At 39.7% G+C, this 23006-nt stretch overlaps 1 protein-coding gene across 1 annotated transcript in view; it reads left to right on the top strand.

The window, feature by feature from the left end:
• cacna2d1a (calcium channel, voltage-dependent, alpha 2/delta subunit 1a) overlaps window positions 1-23006 on the top strand; it is a 98262-nt gene that overhangs the window by 40464 nt on the left and 34792 nt on the right. The window contains exons 5-10 of the mRNA XM_062443410.1: window positions 2760-2795; window positions 3538-3661; window positions 16599-16730; window positions 17781-17850; window positions 18693-18743; window positions 19910-20009. Of these exons, the coding sequence (XP_062299394.1) occupies window positions 2760-2795; window positions 3538-3661; window positions 16599-16730; window positions 17781-17850; window positions 18693-18743; window positions 19910-20009 (513 nt within the window). The remainder of the gene's footprint in view (window positions 1-2759; window positions 2796-3537; window positions 3662-16598; window positions 16731-17780; window positions 17851-18692; window positions 18744-19909; window positions 20010-23006) is intronic.

Below are 23006 nucleotides of genomic sequence, written 5' to 3'. Positions count from 1 at the left end.
GGTTGGTGATGTGTGTACAGAGTGAATACTCAAGCTAAATGCACAAACTCTTTCTTTTCAGCCTTGCCATTTTACAATGAATATGTACAGCTTTATATATGGCTTTTTGGACTCAGCTAATACTTCTTCTGTTGACTGATGAGGCACAGTGAATGTAATGGGAGAATTATGCACTGCTTTTTACTAATTAATATGTTACTTTGTGCTTTAGTATTTAATTTTTCAGAGCCAAGTAGATTGCAGCAGCCTTTATAAGCTTCAGTGATTCTTATTAATATGTTAGAGACTTTTGCAAAGGTTCATGTCTTCTAAGATTAAGAGACAAAACATCTCTGGCATGGTTGTTGTCATGTCAAAAAAAGAATGTGATTTTCTTGTAAACAGAGCTGTAATGTCACTGCAAGTAATTCTATGTCCGCCTTAGGCTACACTTAGGTCAGCTTCATAGGATGTTTTTTTGCTTTTTAGTCTTCAGCATTGGCAATAAGGCTGATGTGCACTGTGCGTGTGCGTGTGTGAGTACATGTCTTTTCTGTGTATTTTTACAAACCACACAGGCTCATTTCAATATATTCCAGTAAAATCTTTTTAAGACAGGATGTGGACATGCAGGATTTTATATATTCTGTAATGCGAGATCACATATTCATTATGCACTGCAGTCTTAACAACACCACTGCAACCAAGAACAGAACAGCGATATAACATTTTCATTATCTAGCCTAAATAATATATTTTTTAAAAGAACATATATTTTTATATTTTTATTTCATACCTTTTTTCATCTGTGGGATGTACATCAACAAGTATACATTACACTTGGATTTGCACAGTGGTAAATCATAAGGCAAGGCAAGACATTTATTTGTGTAGCACATCTCAGCAACAAGGAAATTCAAAGTGCTTTACATAAAACATAAAATGCATTAAGAAAAGATATAAAAGCAACACATGGCTAAATAAAAAGACATTTAAATATGATTAAAATTGTTAAATTGGAAATAAAATTAAGCTAAAATAGTGTAAGACAGATAAAAACAGGAGTATTACACTAAGCATTAAAATGCCAAGTGGAGCAGCCTGTGTGTGGTATGAGTGTGTATATGTGTATGCGTCTGTTCTCTGTCACCTTTGATAACTGGGCAAGTACTACTGGGCACCTCTCCCTGCTGACTTTAAACCCATGAAAGCTGTGCAGCACATACTTGCATGTGTCTGTCTGCTCAGTGTAATGTAATGACTTCAGCCTTATTTACACTCGGTATTGAAACACAAACTGTATCCACCTACTTTCCAGAAATCAATTTGCAAAATGAAAATTTGTCTTTTGAAGGTTCTTGTGGTCTGCATTCTAATTTAATCATATTTGTATATTATTGATTCAACCTCACTTTTATGTATGAGTAGACTTGGTGGTGGCACCGTCAAAAATAAACATTGTGGATCATTAAATGCGATACAGCTTCTATTAACTTGAATTTGAGCAGAACAAGGTTGTCTTTTACGACTTCTTCATAGAGGATCACTGGGTTTTTGACAGACCAATGTTTGCAGCTGCTGTGATTGCACCATAAGTGGTGGAAGCAGGTCATGTTGAAGTCTTCCAGTAAGTGGGTGGCATATTGAATGAGTCATTATGTTTTTACAAATGTAGACAAGGACTGCAGCTACACCTGGCAGAGATTGAATGGCAATACATTAACAAGCATTTTCCTTATCCAGACAAGATAAACAGACACGGACCATATTTTAATATCAGATAAGAGTGGGATCAAAGTGTGCACACACAGTTGGATTTGAGAGTACACATCACACCAGCCATGACATGGCACAAAAGTAATGGCATAAATTATATTTATTTTTCAACCTTTTCTCTCCCTTCATCCCTTTCTTCATCTCTCTCACATTAAGTGTTCTTGCACAGTAGCCTCCCCTGAGGGGTGTGATAGTGCGACTTTAGTGTGATCATCACCTCTTAAGGTGCAGAGTAACATAACCTGACAGAGAACATCATGGGATGGTCTCCTCTTATCAGCTCCTTTGCATGTTTTCTTGCTTGCATGTGCATATTAGCATATACGCAACACCCACTCTTTGAAGATATTATTTGACTTACACATCTCCTCATATCAAAACAGCAAAACAGAGAGCAGATGCCAGAGGTTCGCAGTTTACACAGCTGAATCACTTACTCTGAGCTAATTACAAACTGTTTGAGTTAAAGGTAACTGTAGCAGCAGCAGGAGGAGTCACCGATCCGTTTGAGTTGCTTTCCTGTTGACTTGCAGCTCCAGAGGTGGTAGGCAGGTGGTGGGAGTCAGTGAACCAGCTCTGTGGCTCCAGGGCATCCTTATGTCAGCAGCTAGGCTAGCTCGTTAGCGCTCTGCTCGCCTGTGTACTGACAGGAAGCCCAGCAGTGTGAGAGCAAAACACCACCACTTACTTCACTGATCCTTAGTGTCAAACACAGACCACAGCAATGTAAGGAAACATTGCAAGATTCAAATTATATCCACAGTCCAGATATGTAACATTTGAAAAAAACAATGAATGTATAATATCTTCAGCAGTTAGGCAGCTTGTCCATCTGTTCACCCGTTGGTCTTTTTTGGTACACGGTAAGATATCTGTAAGACCTGGACTCCTTTTCACTCTCATTTGGAGACTTCTTTATACCAGTTGTGCATTTAAGAATATCATTTCATCTGTTTGGTCATTTGTTTCTTATCTTTTCCTGTTTCTCTTTAATCTCCTTGCAGTCCGACAAAATTGTTTACTACAACGCCAAAGATGATGTAAGTATAACTTCAGTCCCACTATTGTGATATTCTGTCACTTTGATTATTACCATGGCAACCTGATACATTTTATTGATGGCTTGTGAGAATCCCCCATCCTTTCTTTTTTTAAATCCTCATCTTTAGTACTGCATTAAGTCTTTGAAAAGGAGTTTAGATACTGTATGGTTGTGTTGCATGTGTTATACATTTTTATCCATACAGCACCATTATTGAGTATCTTTTTTGGGTTAAAGTAGGGGTCTTTTTTATGTGTTAGAATGCATGCATGTTTTGGACCCCACAATCAGAAAGCTGTGTGTATTCGTGAGATACTGCATGCCTCCCCTGGCCTCAGACGTCATCTGTCTGCTCTGATAAACAGGGATCAGCATCTAATTCCTCTCCACTGTCCCAGTGGGAAAGAACCACACACCCACAGCACACTAATGTCACTCTGTATTTGACTGACAAGCCCTCTCCCCTTTTTCGCTTTCTGTCTGTTGATGCCTGGGTTTATGTTTCGCTGCCTAAAATTTAGATTCTCAGTTTCTCAATCTTGCTGTTTCTTTCCTCTCTTTCTATATGTCAGTAGTGATATTTCACTGAATACTCAACATTGACACCTTGTCAGTCACAGTGACCAATGCTGCATATACAGTATGTTAACAATATGAGGATCTGCACACATGCACAGACCCCACTTAAGTCTAAAAATGCTTTGCAGGGTGGTTTCTAATTATTTTGTTTCTTTGTGCAGCTTAATCAGACAGAGAAGAAGAACCGCTATGTTCCGGATGATTTCCAAATAGACCCCGACTTCAGACGACTCGTCTCCTACAACACCAGTGCCGTCCACATCCCCACAGACATATATGAAGGCTGTAAGTTGAAACACACATTTGTATGCTTTATTTTTTTAAAGAAGCATAATCCCTCTCTATTACAGATTGTCACACACAGCAACCACCTACCCCCTTCCCCCCTATATTCTGTCTGTCTGTACCCCTGTCATCACTATTTTCAGTATCTACAAATGTTCCTATGATATGGAGCTCAGCTTCCCAATATGCTGTCTGCAGTGTCAGTTCCACACCCAGGCTGGGCCATTCTGCTCTATATATAGCTCAGATACCAACAAGCCAGTGGCTAGTACACTCTTGCCCTCTCTTTACACTGGTTACCAGCTGCTCCTTTCTCGCTCGTTCATCGCCGGCCCTGCTGACCTCTTAGAACAGTTGCACAGAATGTCAAGGACTTCACCAATGATAAGCTTCATTGTGGGTGTTTCACACTTGTGTGAAGCAGCTATTTTGGTGTATTTTTCACACATTTCATCAGATAAACATAGTTTTGTACATAAGTTATTTTTAAATTTTAGCTTTGACTAACATTTAGCTTTGAGCTAATTGTGGCTCTAGGGATGGCAAATTCAGCCTGTTGGTCAGTCAATTGTTCCATCAATCTGGTCCACACTGAATTATTATGACTATTGTCATAATAATACTATTGGATGTATTACCTGATATTCATACCAACTTGGAGTTGACATTTGTGGTTGTGATTTAAATGTCTCAGTAATTGTTGCCATGAAATTTGACCAAACACATAGAAATATATTGTGTCCTTGCTCAGAGGGTTTTTGTGAAACCCCATCGGTGGCTTCCCTGGCAACACTGACATGTCTGCTGCTTCTTCCTCTCATGTTTAATGAGAAGTGTTGAGTACTGTATGTGCACATTTTTAGGAGCAGCAACAGCCTGGAGTAGCAGTTGCAAAGGAGAGAGGATTATTGTATATATTCACATGCATCATGCACTGTTGACCACTGATCCTCCCCACTTGGATAAGTGGGGTTCAAGTGCTCTGGAGGACTTCAGTACTTTTAGTAGTAATATCAGACTAGCCTAATTTAAGCTATCACACTTTCTCTGATTTCTTTTTCCTTCTATAATCATAATCATCTTTTTCCTCCCTAAATGTGTCTGCTGCCACTATGTGTTATAATGATTCTTCTCTCACATCAAGCTGGTTTAAAGTTAATCACATTCAGGGCCATAATTTCCTAGGGATATCCCTCTGCCCTGGAGCCAATCCTGATATGCACTGGACACAATACAGACAAACACACCATACAGGCCACCAGTCAAAGTAGATTTGGTCTACAATAATTAAATCTGATATAATAAAGAATTCTATTAGTGAATGTGGCCAGCCTTAAACTCTTTCAGACAAATTTGAGTAGTCAAGGGCCACATAATTGGACTTTTATCCATTATGATCTTACAGTGTGAAATGAGAAATTGACATAATACTGTAAGACTAATGTTAGCGTCAGTGTAATGGCTTTTGGAAGTTTATCTCGAAGTCATTTTACTCTGTAATTCACATTAACGCTGATACCAGTCTAAACGGAGCATGCTGTTGTTGTTCATCCTGTTCTCATGATGCTTAAAAAAGAAGGTGATTTCTGCTGTGTCTTACCTTAGTATTTCCTTGCAAACATTGGTATTTCCTAATGAGTGCCAATTGAAAACAGTATATAAACATAGGCTTTCTGTGTCCGAAATTGAGTAGTGTACAGGTGGATGACTGTATACACAAACAGGAGCAGAACACACTTGCACACAGGACACTGGTGAGTACAATCCAAGGACGGACATAAAGATGCAGGCATGTCTTGATACACACTGAACATGACAGTACAGGTCGTGTCCTTCAATGCAGACACAAAATCATACATGTAGACATACTTGGTATGGCAGGAAGGAGATTTAGCAGCAAGGGGACACAGACAGGATTCCGGGAACAGGAGAAAACACGACAGTAAGCTTGTGATGAGACCAAAGACTGAATTTTAAATGAGAATTGACGTGTGATCTCACTGTGATAATGCTAATGGAATCTAGGTAAATCCAATGATATACAATGTCAGCCCAAGGTTTAAGGAAGGTTAACAATGCATCACATGTTACATACTTATTTCACCAAGTTATATGTGGTTCAGTTGGTAATAAAACAGTTGAACCATTTCCCTACATCCAGGCATGCAGCATGAGCTCATGGCCTTCTCGGCGTTGATTGAGCATTCAATTTCTGTAATGATCATCACACTAGGTTTGCTAAATGCGGTGGACTCGGTCACATGGCTTTAATGCCCTTATAGAGCCAGTCACTCCACATAAGTTGGACTATAAATGTGCAGAGTGACGGGCCTCTGAGGCCTTTGACTGTGCAGACGTTTTTGTCATTGCCAAATGGCCAAATGCACTCAGTTATTTTTACAAGCAGCAGTTATAATGATGAAAGGGTGGGAGGGGAGGGTGGGTTGGACTGTTGGAGGAGGGGGTTGTTCCTAGTGTGATTCATCGGTCTGTCTTTTTCTCTCTTCCCATAACTATATTTGCCTGTCGCTTTCTGTCTTATTTCCCATCTATCTATTCCTCTTTTATTATCTCCATGTTATGCATGTTTTCTTATTTTTATTACAAGCCTATGCAGGGTCTCAATTAGATGCCTACATAATTTTTGTTGCATATGTTGTGCCCCAAACCTTCAAACTTTACAATCTGTTCAGTAGGAGATTCATAGTTTTTTGAGCATCAGTACATCAGATTTTATTTGACTTATTTGACATGGAATCCACCTACAAGCTGCTGCACAGTTCACTACTTAACACCTTATTTGTTGTTTGTTTAATCGGTATAGCCGGCCTCTGATGCATGTCATAACCCTCTCTCTCCCCGTATGTTTCCTGTCCTACAGTGGAAACATACGGGGACATACATACACTTGTTTTTATCTTTTCAATTCTGTACAAATTAAATGAACAAGATACACTGTGCCAACTACTGAGTTAAAACCTGAACTTTGGAGGGAACCAAGCTTGCTCTTTCCCACAGCTTATTACAGATTATTTTAGTTTATCTTAACATATAGACTGTATGTTAGGCAAAACTAAGATAATCTCCTCAATTTCACACTTAATACTTAATTCCAGAAAGCAAATAAATGTAGGTTTTTTTTCATTTTTTAATAAACAAATATATATTTTAACCTAGAATTGTATCTATGTAAACACCCAGTTAGTTTTGATTGGGATGATTTAGAAATACTAAAAAATGCGATTTTTAATTTACCAGTTGTAATACTCCAAATTATCACTAATTATTTTCAGTCATCAGGCTTATAGGTTGTGTGGCATCTGTTCGATCTGACTGCTCTGAGGCATGTGGAGGTGGGTGGGGTCTGGGTGGAGCTCTGGTTATCACAGCACCGTAGCTGGGCTGGTGTTGGTCCCCTCTCTCTCTCTCTCTCTCTCTCTCTCTCTCTCTCTCTCTCTCTCTCTCTCTCTCTCTCTCTCTCTCTCTCTCTCTCTCTCTCTCTCTCTCTCTCTCTCTCTCTCTCTCTCTCTCTCTCTCTCTCTCGCTCTCTCTTCCTTCTCTCCCACTCTCTATATATCTCCAAGGACAGGCTGCCACATCGATGCCACCCCGGCTGGCCAGTACTGTCAGTGTTGCCATAGCAATGTGTGTGTGTGTGTGTGTGTGTGTACAAGAAGACACACACTTAGACACACCCTGGTGTTCTATCTTGTTGTGTGGAGGAAGGACTGGTAACTTGATTAGGGGACTTTGTCTAGACAAGACGGGCGTCCTTGTGGCTTTTACTGATGCTGAAGGAGAGATGTGTCATCCACCTCTTCCTCTTTAATTTGCGGTACACTTCCTCCGCATCCCTACCCCCTTTTTGTCCTTTTCCCTTCCACTTGCTTGGTTTCTTCCCTTTGTTTTTTTTGTTGTTCCCTTCCGCTTGCTTGGCTTCTTTTCTCTTTCTTGTCCTTTGTCACCTTTTGTCTTTTACTTTTTCTCCATTCCTCCTTCCTGCCTCATTTCTCTATCCTTTGCCTCTCTTCCTCTACAGCTCTGCTTCTTCACCCAACCCACCATATCTTCATCCTCTCTTCCTGCCATCCCTCGCTCTACTGTTTTAAGCATATTTATAGTGGGGTGTGTGGAGACAAATGTGTTACTGTCTTTCTCCCCCGCATTAGTCCTGCTGATTAGAATCCATTCTCCCTGCTGATCCAGTGTGGGTGGTCAGAAAGGGATTCTTTATTGTGTTTATGTGTGTGCACACACGCACATTAGACATGAATCAGAGTCTATCTGTCTGTGTGTGTGAATGTGTCTGAGAGAGAGAGAGAGAGAAACACTTGGGGTGTGAGAGTCTGTGTGTGTGTGTGTGTGTGTGTCACATCACATGCACCTACTGTACTCTATATGGATCTCATTGCTGCGTATGTGTGTCTTCTTGCTCATTAGGCAGATTGGCATGGACGTGATGAGAGGAGAGCGTTGCGGCCTTGGCAGGAGATCCGAGGCTTGTCTGATGCCCGTTTGCATCAACGCTGTGTGGCACCTGTCAGCCCGAGACACGCACACACTGTGATGTGCTGCGATACTGTGACACTGTGTGTGTGAGTGTGTTTGTGTTGAAGTTGTGGTCCCTGGGGCAAAGCTCATAGCGTATAATTTGATTTTTTTTTAAATGTATTTGCACTCTTATGCCACTTGATACACGTCCTATTTCATTTGCAATGCTGGGTGCCAAACTCAGAGATATCTTAATCTCCTTCTCTCTCCGTCTCTACATCCTTCTTTGAGCTTTCCGTCTTCCACCCTCTTGCTGTCTTTATATCAACGACCTGTGTCCTTGCAACAAGTTGGATGCCTTCCCAGGATGTTCTAATCAGCTGATTGGGACTCACATTTGGATTCCCCTCCAACTCTCCTTTACAACCTACAACAAAGTGAACTTTCTTTCCTGTAATCTTATGTTAACCTCCATAAAACGTGTCATCTAAAGAAATCTAAAGATTTCTATGATGTCACATACTAAAGATATTTTTTAAATTCTTTCCTGGTTAAGGTTAAAAAAGGGTTGACTGTCAATCAGTAACACAGCTGCCTGGATGTGTGTGGTGTGAAGAATTGCTCCTGATGTGCAACAAGACAGTGGACAAGTCCTGTTTATGGTTTCAAGGCAGCGAAGATCACTGAAAAGGCTTTTCTCACCTTTATGACCTCAACATCTTTATCATGCTACAGCAATAAAAATGGCAGTCGTGTGTGTGTGTGTGTGTGTGTGTGTGTGTGTGTGTGTGTGTGTGTGTGTGTGTGTGTGTGTGTGTGTGTGTGTGTGTGTGTGTGTGTGTGTGTGTGTGTGTGTGTGTGTGTGTGTGTGTGTGTGTGTGTGTGTGTGTGTGTGTGTAAGTGAAGTCTACATAGCGTGTGTGTGGTGTCCATATCTCTTTATCCCTTGCCCATGGTTATAGCTGCTCAGAGTATGTTGCGTGTCTTCATGTAGTCTTTATAACCCCTTGGGTAGGTTTAACACATACTCATTACAACTATACACTTCTGTAGCATCACATAATGATCGCCTATTTGTTAGATGGTCACCACACAGCTTCACCCTCTGCCGCACACAATTATATCTATGTCCACTGTCCCCTTTCATTTCTTTTCCTTTGTCTTTCCATTTTTCTCCCTTTCTCTCTGTATTCTTTCTTTGTAAAAGCGAGTACTATATCATGAATGTTCAGCTGATTTTCATTAATTGGTCCTTCTGGTTAAGTCACTGCATGTTGTTCTCATTCAGGATTATTTTAAACAAGTTTACGGCTGTAATTAAACTTTCATCGTCAGAGGTAGAGGGAGAAATATAACTGGTAAAAACTGTCAGTAAATGAGGGAACGGTAAACTAATGTGGAGTGCTGTGAATGAGTATTATTTTACAATCTCTGCAGAGCTACAGCTCAGCTAAGGTTCACCTCACTCTTCACTCTTCACACCTCAGTTTAGTGTTGTCACTATTTTCCATATCTCTCCATCCAACATAAGAATTGTTCAACATCAACACTTTTCCATAGTTTCTCTTTGTTTTTAATGCATATTTCAGGATTAATTGGCAAGGCAAATATATGTGATGGATGTCTCTCTCTGTTTTGTTACAGGGACATGTGAAAATGTGTAGTCTTTTTGACTCCCATAGCACACACCGACCAATAAAGTAATCAGGATACTGTAACTGGAATGTGCCAATCTGGCATGTAAATGAAATGAAATTGCTGTTTATCTGAAGAGTTGACATGCACCAATGGGAAACAGGAAAGTGACATGTGTTGGTAGGGCTTTCATAGAAAACAATGTGGCATGGGTGTTTTGATGCACTTCATATTGTGTTGATCCAGTATGTTGTCCTTTGTTATTAGTCGTTAAATTGCTCCTTTCCTATAGTTTGTGTACATTAGTGGAAATTGTCATTTTGTGTGGGTGTTAAATGACCCAATAAAGTGAAAGTCAGTGGGCTGTCATAGCATGTAATGGGATGCCCTCACGTCACAATCAGTAGTGAGTGGCAGCAGTATCATCGAGTAGAGGGCCCCTTCTGATACAATGATTGCAGGTTCTCAACACTTCAGTCTCCACCATGTAATTACTTTCAAATACACAGGCGGTTCCAGCCACCAGTTAGCTGATGACAGGGAACACCACAGGGCATCGCTTGGCATGGCAGAGAGCAGCTTTCCCTTCTCTCCTTCACCTCCTCCTACCACCCTCTTCCTCATTACTCACTGCCAGAATCCTGTTTAATTTGTTTTTGAAATCTACATGGCTCACAGGGAATATTTGTATCTTCTTTTCCATATTCAGTTGCCATGTCTTCTTGCCTGATGAATCATTCTTTTTTTTTCTCTTTTAACTCACATCTTCTTAGAGCAAGGACACAATAACTGGTGGCGTGCAAATACAGGTCCATTGAAACCACAAATGGGAAAGTCCACCTGGAGTCCGGCATGCATGCAGGATAGGTACAGGGACTTAAAAATTGCAACACCAGAAACAATTAGTTACCTGCCATGGACTTCATCCAATTGTTAATAAAATACCCACAGCCCCAACTATACCTGTATTTAAGTAAATAGGCTGCATTCTCTCACGCACACAGTTTAGCATGTTTTGTTACTTGATCTCACCCAGCGACCAAAATAGTCATGAAGTCCCACAGTTCAGGTGTTGTTTTTTTCTGGATATACCAACTTTAAAACTGTGCACTTCAATGGATTCTCTCAGGGGGTTGAAGTTAATCTGACTAAAATGTTCATATTAGGGCGGCCCGATAGCCTACTGGTTAAGACACACAGTGTATAACTGAAATCGTCACAGTTTGATTGTGATGAGCTTTGTTGCATTTCATACCCCCATCTTTACCCCTGTTTCCTGTCTTTCTGCACTGTCAACTGTTGAATAAAGGCAAAAACCCCTGCACTAGAACTAACAAGACACCTAACTGACAGCAGCTGATGGATAGCAAGTTTGGTGGCTCTAAGACCCTTTTTTTCTCACCAGTAATTCACAGCAATTCACAACCAGCCCCGCAAGTATTTTATGTCACCAATCATGTAGCACTACCTATTTATCAAAGAACCTACAGATGAATTTCACAATGCCACTTTCTAGTGTCGCTGGGAATCAAATGTTAAATTCGTAAAGCAAAGATTAAAATAAAAACCCTGTGACTTTTTCATGGTTTTTCTCCCCCTTTTACCTGTTAATTGTCTATTATTTTCATGGCAGGCCCACATCTAATTGATTTTGATGTTTTTACTTTTGTTTCTACTACATCTGGCTTGCACAAGTGGTGTCCCTCATTCTTTTCCTCATTATTCCTTTTTTTCTCTTTTCATTCATTTGTTGTGTCATCTCTGTAATCTCCTCAAACTGAAAGGGTATCCCACAACAGAAAAGGATTCAATAATTCTTGGACATTGCTCTATTATTTTTAAGTTCTTTTTATGAACCCCTTAAGAAAAAAACTGTTACAGAGACATTGGTATTATCCAGATTTGTTGCTCTAAGTAAGGTTTACAGACACACAAACACAGACGCCCTACCCTCAATCTCCCTCAGGCTGTGACACTGCACTTGACAAATAGAGCTGACCGAAGCTCGTGTTGCTGCTGTGTTACTTCTCATTTCTTCTTCTCATCATGGTGACCTCGAGCCAGCAACAAACAAATTGCAACAGAGATGGATCGGTTTACACTGAAACTGTGTTTTTTTCCCCTGGTATTGGCTGAGATTAGAGGACACTGCCTTGCCACGCCTTTGATATTGTTGCTAAGGCCTCATCAGTGGTGCCTGACCTGCCCATTCACGGGTGTATGTGTGTTCATGTGCGTGATGTGTGTCTGCATCCAAAGTCCTTTGGGAGACTATAATGGGTTTGTCAATTTTACACAGAGGAAACGCATAAAAGGCACACACATTGAGTAAGGACACACTCAGTCATTTTTGCCTGCCATGTGTATACACACACACACACACACACACACACACACACACACACACACACACACACACACACACACACACACACACATCAACTAATGGATTGGTCACTACATCGACTTCCTGCAGTGGCAGCTGGTGGGCAAATGAAATACTGAGGAGTGAATTCACAAAGAATGGATTGTGGCCGCTGATAGCACTATGAATTGAACATCAAATCACATATTACAGTGAAAACATGCTCATAAAGTTTTGCAGCTGAGTGCTATTTGCCTTTGTTTTGTGTCTGATTGCAATTATCCAGGTGGCAAACTATATTGCCTTTGTGTCAAATTAGGCAGTACAATGGCAGAGAGAAAGAGAAATATTAGATTTTCCGACCACAAGTGTAAAGTCCTGACCAATGAGGTTCAGAGACATTCTATAAATCTTCAGGCAAGGAATTTAAATGTGACAGCTAGAAACCATATAATCCCAGTCTGTCAGTGCTGTTGGTTTTTCCAAATGCACATCTTCAGACTGCTAAGGAAATATATATATATATATATATATATATATATATATATATATATATATATATATATATATATATATATATATTTGCACAGCAAACTCTCCAGAAGAACAAGTTCTCGTCCTTGAGGGAACTGACGCAGTCTTTTATAGAACTTTGAAGGTATGTTTAGGCTGTAGCTACTATGTGTTAATTTGTTTAACTGGGGTTAGTTTGTCTAAAACTATAACATTTAAATGTGTAACCCCCTTGTTAGATCAGCCAGTGCCTGTTCCTTCCTGTAATACTAAGACTGTGGTCACCCAAAATCTAAAGGACAACCCAACACCCATCCCACTTCAAACCACCCACCTTGATGCCCAGCCAAAATTTTATGGACATTCTACCCCCCCTCAGTGCGTATACCTGTGAAATATGAAGAGAATGGCTAACTCCTCTATGCTGGCCAATAGCCAGCATTTCATGTCAGTTAATCAGTGCTTTGGCAGTGTTCAGGCTGAGATCCCAAATGCAGTGAAATGATGGGGGTCATGCGCTTGAGGCCAATGTGTCACTTGTGTGGGGTGAGAATCAGCCTGAGCCAGAGGTCTTGTCAGGAGGGGCTTGCCAGAGTTCCAAGTCCATCCAAACCTCCTGAAGGCAATTAAGAGAGAGGAAACAGAAACATGTAAGCCTAGGATTTTGGAAAGGGAGAATGAAAAAATAATGTATTTGTTTATATAATTACCCTTATTTTTTCATTCATTTTTCTTTTTTTCATGCATTTTCAAAAAATGACAATACAGGGGAGCTTTATTCATTTATTTTTCATGACATCGCATCCTGCCACTGCATCCTCTAACAAAATTAATTTGTTCAGAGCTGTCCATAGCTCAGAATCTTTAGGCCAAAATAAAGCCTATAGATTGAGAAACTTAAATTGTACTGATCGTTTGGTTTCACTGATTTATTTTGTTGTGTTTGTGAAGATCTGTTTTTAAAGGCACCATAGTAATAGTAGTTATAATTATAAGGTCAAATGTTATTTAGAATGTATTTACAGACAATTGTGTTTTTTTGGTCACATAAAGGCAGAATTGTAGTAGAGATGTTTGCAAGGTCAAAACAGGCAAACTGAAAACAGCATTATTGGAAATGATGTTGAATGATGACTTGTTTGACATGCCTGCCCTCGCCTGCTTGCAAATGAGGCAGTGGGGCAGGTGGCTCCTCCTCATCATCTTCGTGCTCAAGATGCAGACCGGGTTATGTTGTGAAGGATGCAGCACACGACTATAATCTGGCATATTACAGGGGACTATATAGCATTGCTCCACTTCTATGAACCAGGGATAAAATCTGCTTTTTAGAATGCCAAAGATGTGCTGCATCAAATTGAATGTTTTAATGTGTGGCTGGTTGTAAGCCACCTCCACGTTATTTGTTGCATGGAGTCATCATCCATTGTTAAAGTTGGTTGATTTCTTTTTTTTTTTTTACACACATTTGCGATGAATATCACAGCACAAATGTCTCCTCAAAATGACCTTCTTATCTAGTAACCAGGGATTGTCATCCATGTGCACCATTCTGTATAAACTGGTGTTCTTAAAAGTGTAGCTGTAATGCATGGCCCCAGGGAATTTGGTAACCACATTTGTGATGATGTTATTGGCCTTGCAAACTACATGGACATTGACAAATATATGTGCCTCCTTTCTAAAAACATTTTTCCACAGTGGTACTAGAGTGACTTATGTTCAGTCAATAGCCCCCATGACATTGGGGAAGCTGGCAATATTAAAGAATTATTGCATTGTTCTGTGAATTTCCCATCTGTTTTGGTGAATTCTGATTTATCTCACCACTACATGTGCAATTTCTGGTAGTGCTGGAGTGTTGAAAGACAAGGGTATCTAATTGTGGCAACCTGTATCAGTGAATAATTTGAGTCTCTGTTATATCAAAATGAGATATCCCCCTTCGAAATATCCACTCTCATGCAAGCCTGGTATGATGATAACTTCACCTGTTTACTGCCCTGATCTATTGTGTGCCAAATGTATGCATATTGCCCTATTTAAACACATGCAAATAGCAAAGGAGCACCAAGACTCTACTTGCTTGGCAGTGCTTTGTGAATGACACGGTTTCTTTGTTTTATCTGTGCAGGTTCAGCAGCCACGAAAGTCGCAAAATCCTTTTTATGAATTAGCCCCGGAATGTGCTCTTGTTGGCTCACTGTTCAGTATGAGTAGTCTTTAAGAGGAAAAAATACCAATGGTTTCTGCATGAGGTCTTGTTACCCTGAGACTTTTTGTTACTGATGTCATGGAAACCAGCAGGACTAATCCATTAACAGCCATCCTCAGGGAACAGAGAGATCAGGCCTGAACAAATTGTCACCACTTATCATTGGGACACGCTTTGCTTTACAATGCCACAGGGAGCCATTTAAGGATTGGCCTAAACTCTGTCTTTATCCTACAAAGCATGGAAATGGAGCTTCGGTAAAGGTAGTTGTTGTGTGGAGGAGAGGGAGAGAGGAGCCAGAGGGAGCTTGAGAACCACGGGACAGTGAGCAGAGAAATCGAAGGGGGAAGTGGGAGGGCTGGATGGAAAAAGCAATATTTTTCTAGACTATATGGCTGGGCATTGCTTATTTACTTTGTGAAACAAGTACACAGTGTTTATCTTTAGCAGACCAGTGCTGACAATAACTTCAAGTTTCAAGCCTTTCAATTTAGGCTGCAAATATTTAATAAATTATTATTGTGAGGATAAGTTTCTTTGTTTAACCATTTAGTCTCTCAAAGGTATAAAAAATAATGAAAATGCCCATTATAAGTTGCCAAACAGTTGACATTTTCTGTACTGATAATATTTTAGACTGTTTTTATTTATAGAAGTAGGTCTATGTCATTTTAAACTGTTGGATTTTTTTGTCTGTATGTCTAAAAGAGAAAGTATTGGGGATTTGGTCGATTTGTACATTTTTGATGCAAAGGGTTAAACTGACTTTCCTTCTGTCTCCCTCTCCCATGGTTTATTTGTCGGGTGCCTCTTCCTGCTGACTTTTCCATATAATTCTCTAACTGAATTACTGGTACACCTGCATCATAACAAATTGTCTTATTCATTTTTCAACACACATCCTCTTATTATCCATTACATATGACTTTGCCTCAGCAAGTCTCGAATGTCCTGTTTGTCTCTTATCTTGCCCTTATGTTTCATTTTGTTCTTTGTTGTTTCTTTAATCCAGTTGCTCCCACAAAAGCACACACACACAGATGGGGGAATCTAAACACGCACACACGCACATGACTATGAGTCATGCACAGCATCGGTTTGACATGCAGCCCACTCTCCCAGGCAGAGTGCTGCCTTTTTGGATCAAACTCGATTGTTGGAGCATTAAGCCAGTAAGAGCTCCTGCAGACAAACAGGTAAACTAAATGTTTACTGTATGTCTCTCCCCTGAGTACCCAGGAGATGATTTTGTCTCCAGAAATATCAAATTGAATCATTCAGGGGTTTTTTTTAACCTCTCCCCTTTGTTCACTTTCCACCACTGTAGATTTGGTGTGTGTTTCGATTGCAAAAAAAAAGAAAGAATATCTCATTATAGCAGATGGACGTCAGTTTCAATATCTGTGAGGAGGCTTCTTCTCAGCCATCAATGTCAGTGGCCTAATACTGACAAATCTGTACTTGTGTGTATGTGTGTGCTCTTCAGAATTGCTTCTTCAGAGCAAATGATTTTTTGAAAACCCTTACCAATCTGTGCTTGTGAGATTTTTAATATTGTACCAATATAACTTATTTGTGTGTGTGTGTGTGTGTGTGTGTGTGTGTGTGTGTGTGTGTGTGTGTGTGTGTGTGTGTGTGTGTGTGTGTGTGTGTGTGTGTGTGTGTGTGTGTGTGTGTGTGTGTGTGTGTGTGTTTGTGTGTTTGTGTGTGTTTTCCAGCTACCATCATTTTGAATGAGCTAAATTGGACAGAGGCCTTGGAGGATGTTTTCCGGAAAAACAAAGAGGAAGATCCCTCACTCCTCTGGCAGGTGTTTGGCTCTGCTACCGGATTGGCTCGATACTACCCAGGTGAGCAGCACAGAAACCAATGAGATTCCCATAACAGCCTGCTGACCTTCCCATGACCAGTGATGGGGACAAAACATTGCCACCAAAGGGCCATTTCATCATGTTGCAGACAGATGCATGCAAACACAACCACACCTTCCTAAACACTGGGTTGCTGGTGGCTGACTTTGTCACAGCTCTTCCGTGTGACTGTGGGCTTGTGTACTCACTGAGAAAGAGGCAAAGCAGTCATGAATCACTTTGTGAAAAACATGACTGGTTTATAGAATTGACTTTCAAGTTGTTAATGTTTCCAAATCATATACTGTCTTCATCACTAAAGTTACAAGTCATACGAGTTTACTTTTACTTTGTTACTTTTGAATTGCCCCCATACTGTACTTCAAAGACTGTATTAAATGAATAGTTTGGCATTTTGGAAAATATGTGTTTTTGCTTTCTTGCTGACTGAGAGTTCAAGGGAGGTGCAATACCACTCCATTGCCTTTGTGCAGTATGGAAAGTAGAGCCTGGAGGTAATTAGCTTAGCTATGCATATAGACTGGAAGCAGGGGGAAACAGCTAACCAGGCTTTGTCAAAAGTTTAAAGTTTCTACTGGTTGCTTGGCAACCTCACAGTAACACAAGACCCTAGACTGTGGCCAGCAACTGACCGCCAATAAATAGTTAAAGCACCTAACTTCGTCAGTTTGTGTACGAAACTTAATCTTAATCTTAACAGGTGCTGCTACACATATTTTTGACCTTTTAGAGAGAGGGTTAGGCTAGCTGTTTCTCATTGCTCTCAGTTTTTATGCTAAGCTAAGCTAATTGCCCCCTGGCTTTAGTTGCATATTTAGCATAAAGCCAGAAATAGTATCAATCTTCTCATCTAGCTAAGTAAAATAAGTTTCCCAAAAAAGTTCAACTATTCCCATTAGATATATGATATATTAAGATATAAGATTTGTCCACTGACACACATATTCAGGAAGCCTTAAACACAGGCTTTAAAAAAACAAAACAAAAACATAATTTTCCTGCCTGTTGTTTCATTCTGCTCAATCCCAGCATCCCCATGGATAGACTCAAGCGCCTCGGCCAGTAAGATCGACCTCTACGATGTGCGCAGGCGACCATGGTGAGTGCATTATGGGATATGCCTTTTTTTTGCTCTAATCATGTCCTTGTTATTAATTTCTCTAGTGTTTGTCAGGGGAACACACATGGCTCCTTCAGTCTACCTGTGTGATTGTCATATTAAACACTGATTTGCAAAAATTTGATTTGCATGTCAGATAAACTCATAATGTATAAGATCATCTCCACACAGTGTAAAGCAATTACATGCAGGTCTCTGACTGAATCCAAACCCACTGACAAAAGCACATCATAGCCACTGCAGATCAAAGGGTACCAATACAAAAGCTTCATTAGTCTCCTAAAAATGATTAAAATCTGCCTGGAAGCCACCAATTCTCTTTTAACCATGTTATTAAATTTCATTAGTCTCTAAAAGCTTCGAGCTACCAAGCACTCTGAACAAAGACATGCAACTGTTTGTTTATTAAAGAAATGGGTGAAGAGTGGTAATTAAAAAACACGAAGACCTGACTGTTTCAAATGCAAATGATAGGAAGTGATATTTGTTTACTGGATTGTGTGCCGTAGTCTCAGTACTGTATAGACTTCTTAGAAATTTGATTAAACTATTTTTTTTAAAGCATTTCTGCATTTTAATAACTCTGTGTGCATGTGTGTGTGTGTGTGTGTGTGTTTGTTTGTTTGTTTTCCATTTCTGTGCACATGTATATCTGTTTCTTTATATACCCAATATCCACAACCTTTGTGTGTGTGTGTGTGTGTGTGTGTGTGTGTGTGTGTGTGTGTGTGTGTGTGTGTGTGTGTGTGTGTGTGTGTGTGTGTGTGTGTGTGTGTGTGTGTGTGTGTGTGTGTGTGTGTGTGTGTGTTATTACTCACCAGGTACATTCAGGGGGCGGCGTCACCCAAGGACATGCTGATCCTGGTGGATGCGTGAGTGACGACCTCATGATTCATCCATTACAGTCAGATTTCATTTTCTTTTACGCGCCGGAAGGCCCTGATGCTAACTTTGACTGGCCTCACCCCGCTGGGTGCTGTTACGCTGTGCTCTCGACTGCCTCGGTGCTCGTGTGACACTAACAAACAAAAAAGCAGTCAGTATATTGGGCAACTTCATCATTTACAGCCCAGTTATTTGGTCCTTTTATTTCTTTCCCTAAAAATGGAATACTGTATGTTCAGAAAGGGTTCCGGATGTAAGATTTGATAGTATGAATTTCAAAACTGATATTTACCTCATCCTACATCTTAGTAGGAGCATCAGATAAAATGTAGAATGTTTCCAGCCTTATCCTCTTAATACATCTCTAATATTGTTGTCTTTTTTTATGATTAGCACTGATACACAAAGTCACGTTTTTTTAATCTACTTATTTAGCTACCACAAATGCATATCTTTGAAAGTGCAGTATAACAAATCCTGCTTTCTAGAACATGTGATCATGTGAGTATTTTGATGATAAATTAAACTAATGGGTTATCATCAGGGCTAAATGATTATGCAATACTGTGTGACAAATGAAAAAATACATGTCTATTTGCAGCCCTTAAGACAGCACTGGTAATCAGTACACTGAGGACTGAGGGGGCTTCATTAGACATTAAAAGCTGCCACTGTCATACTTTGGTGAATAGAGTGTTAAAGGAACTCATTTATCCACTTTCTGTCTTCTTCTATTCTTTTACTAGCAGGAACCAATTAAATGGTGTATTTATAGAGCCATCTTTGTAGGTACCCCGTCTCATTTTAGCAAGAAAAGTATGATATACAATACCAGGGAGTCAGGCCTCACTAAGAACACAGAGATTTTATCAATTTCATTCTAATGCGTTCAATTGTTTGTGTGTGAGTCAGTAGCTGGGACTTGGTGATGACACTGCGCTTGTGTCAGTAATGAAGATGATTGCCTTTTTGTTCATGTCATAGATAGTATGTCTAACATGCTAATAAGTGCAATAAACTTGAGTTCATTTTCAATGACACACATTATTACGCGTTAATGTCCACTTCACAAACGAGAGGGTTTTTTTTCTATTAACACACTGATATTGATTTATATTGTAAAACACAAGCCATCTTTCTCTCTAAACTGCAGGAGTGGCAGCGTATCAGGTCTCACCCTCAGACTGATCCGAACATCCGTCAACAAGATGCTGGAGACCCTCTCTGACGATGACTATGTGAACGTGGTCTATGTGAGTGTTCTTACAGCTATAGATGAAAGAATCATTTGGCTCGCATTGATATTAGTTTGTGAAATACTCAACTTTTTGTCACTTCAAATTACAAAATGTGTATTTATTTTGACAAAACTCTGTCCAGAAAGCTTTTATGATTGTTTATATGTATGTATGAAATTTCCAGGTGCCTGCACACATTACTGAATGTTAATGTGGATAGATTTGTGGCTTGGCTGTTTGAGTAGCTTAACCCCTGCGGTTTGACATGGATGGATCTTTATTGTGGCTGCATATGTTCATGGAAACATGCATGCTTATGTGCTCATTTGTCTGACTTAATTATCTATGTGTGTGTGGGTCTATGTTGTGTGTGTGTCTGTCTGTCTAAGTAGGGGTATGTATGAGAGAAGTGTCTCTAGTGCATCAGAGCCGAATCTAAGTATGTGTGCCTAATAGACCAAATGCATGAAACAGCTTGAGCAAACCCTGACATGCCATAAGATAAGTTTGACAAATGAATGTGTGCTGTATTTATGACCCACACGTAGAATCAGTGGCATGTAATAGAAAAGTCTCTGCTTACCCAATTGAGATTCAATCTCAGACATCAAAGGATTTACTGACATGGGGATTGAGGAAATATTCATCCATCATCATTTAAAGCTCCATAGCATCGTCAGTTGAGGCGGATCCGTGCTTCCTAGCAATATCAGCCATGGAAAAGAAAAATAATGCAATTTAAAATGCTTACAGCGGTTATTTCCTTCCATTGGAAGGATTTTGGAGTACTCTCGAAGAGGTTTGTTTCGCGGGCAAACACACTCGATGTGATTTGTAGGCCTGTATGAAAAGTGTACCACACTAACTTGATTTTGAGCCTGTAGTGTCATGTTGGAATCTGCCTCGTTATACCGTTGCTAGGCAACCATGAAATTCCACTGTTGTCCATCACTTAAGTTAACTAATGTTAGCAGACAAAATAACGTAGCACTGATTCCTGTCGCAATAATCTAAACAAGTTGAGGGGAATTAACTACTACCAAAGTGTTCCTTGAATTGAAGGCTTTTTTGAGAAAATGTTTAAAACAGTTCAAACACTGCAGCGCCACCAAAATGTCATTGTGTCACCCTCGTCATCGGTCACATCAGTCCTTTCTCTGGGAAATTAGATTATCTAAAAACGCAATAACACCACCTCCCTGTAACTGAATTAAAAGGCCCCCAAAGCTAATCAAAGGATGCATCAACTTGCCTATCACTGAAAACAATGACATGCGGGCAGAGGAAGGCAAAGCACAACTGAACAAGAAATGTTTAACTTTCATAGTACTGTAGAAGTAGCACTATAGACATTTTGCTAATCTTAAATGAAGGACTTTCGAAGAATAAAATAATGATTTGATCAAATAATATCTTCCCTGAAGAAAATGTAATATGTAATTGAGTGAGCTTTAGAAGAGCTGTAGGCAGCTTTTGTTTGGACGGAGCCAGGCTAGCAGTTGCCCTCTGATTCTGATCTTTGTGATAAACTAAGCTAACCAGCTGCTGGCTGTAGCCTTATGAAAGCCATGTTACTTTAGGTCACCATCGTGTTCTTTAATCCCCTTTTTCACAGTCATTTTACGTGTACTTTACCTCATAGTGAGTCCTTCAGTACACATAAAATACCCCTTTTTACCCAAAGTGTCATCACAAACAAATTAACATGTGTTGTGAGCAAAGTGGGCCTGAATTACCGAGTATTTGCATGCTGTCAGCATACAGGTGATGTGTCTGAGTTGCCGAAGATGCAAGATATATAAAAAGTTACTGTTAGATGTATCTAGTGTATTTGGATGTGTGTACGCTCTGACTAAAATCTCTTCCATCCTCTTTGTCCTTCGACTCTCCTCATCACTCCTAATGGGAGTGAACATGAATAACTTTTTCAGTTTTGCTTTCCAAATGAACCATTAATAACATTTTCTTTCACTTTTCTTTTTAATATAAAAAGTGGTTTATATTTTTGTTTGGCGCTTTCAGTTCAGCTAAGTGCAAGGGCTTTTGAAGTTAATGAAATCAGTCAGCAGTATAATAAGTATATTGATGGCACCCAGCTCAGGTTGTAGACTTTCTAGAAGCATTTTGAAGGTTTTTGAAGGCACAGTTTTCATTATGAAACAGTGTGATTAAAGTGCTCAGTTGTTGGTCTGTGTGTGTGTGTAGCTGGTTTTATGCTAATTCAGCCATAACGTTTTAAAATGAAGTACATATTAGCAAATCTATATATCTAAATGTTGCTTCGAGCCTTCTTTTGCAACAGCAGTATGTTGTTGTGACCACCCTTAGATATGTCACACACACACACACACACACACACACACACACACACCTAATTGAACAGAGAAACTGGCTGACGTTCCATAACTTATAGCCTAATACAGTAGTTAATTGCTGTTTAGCCTTTTTACCTGAAAAGATATTGTAGTATTAAATTTGACTGTTTTGTGTGTATATTTACAAATAGTGGAGTATATACATTATAGTGTATGGTAACTTTAAATCTATATATCTATTAATCAAAAAGAAGAAAGCTATACTATTAACAGTATAGGTGAGGTGATTAACTATTTGTGGTATTTTGTTTCAAATACACAAACACAAAAGTGCTACATGCCCATATATACTAGGCTGTTTATACTAAGCTTGTATTACCGTATCTGAGTTGGGGAGGGGTTAATTTGTGTGCGTATTGTGAGTTACATGTAGTCATAACACACTGTGGTTGATATTAGTGTGTGTAGGTGTGCGTCTGTTTGAAGGATGAAAGTCTTGGCAGTATTTGCCTTGAAACTTCTGCCAACATGTTAATTTAGTTGGAAACAGACATAACGAGCTGCAGCCATCCTTTGGCACTCTAAATACCAATAATGAACCCATGTTGACGAAGAAAAAGTGAAAATGTATTCAGCATCTAGGTAAATACATTTTAAAAAACTGAAAAAGATGTGTCTTTTAACATGAAACTATCTT

The sequence above is a fragment of the Scomber scombrus genome, chromosome 22 (assembly GCF_963691925.1).
Source record: "Scomber scombrus chromosome 22, fScoSco1.1, whole genome shotgun sequence".
NCBI classification, from domain to species: Eukaryota; Metazoa; Chordata; class Actinopteri; order Scombriformes; family Scombridae; genus Scomber; species Scomber scombrus.
This window is presented reverse-complemented; position numbering and strand designations above follow the sequence as displayed.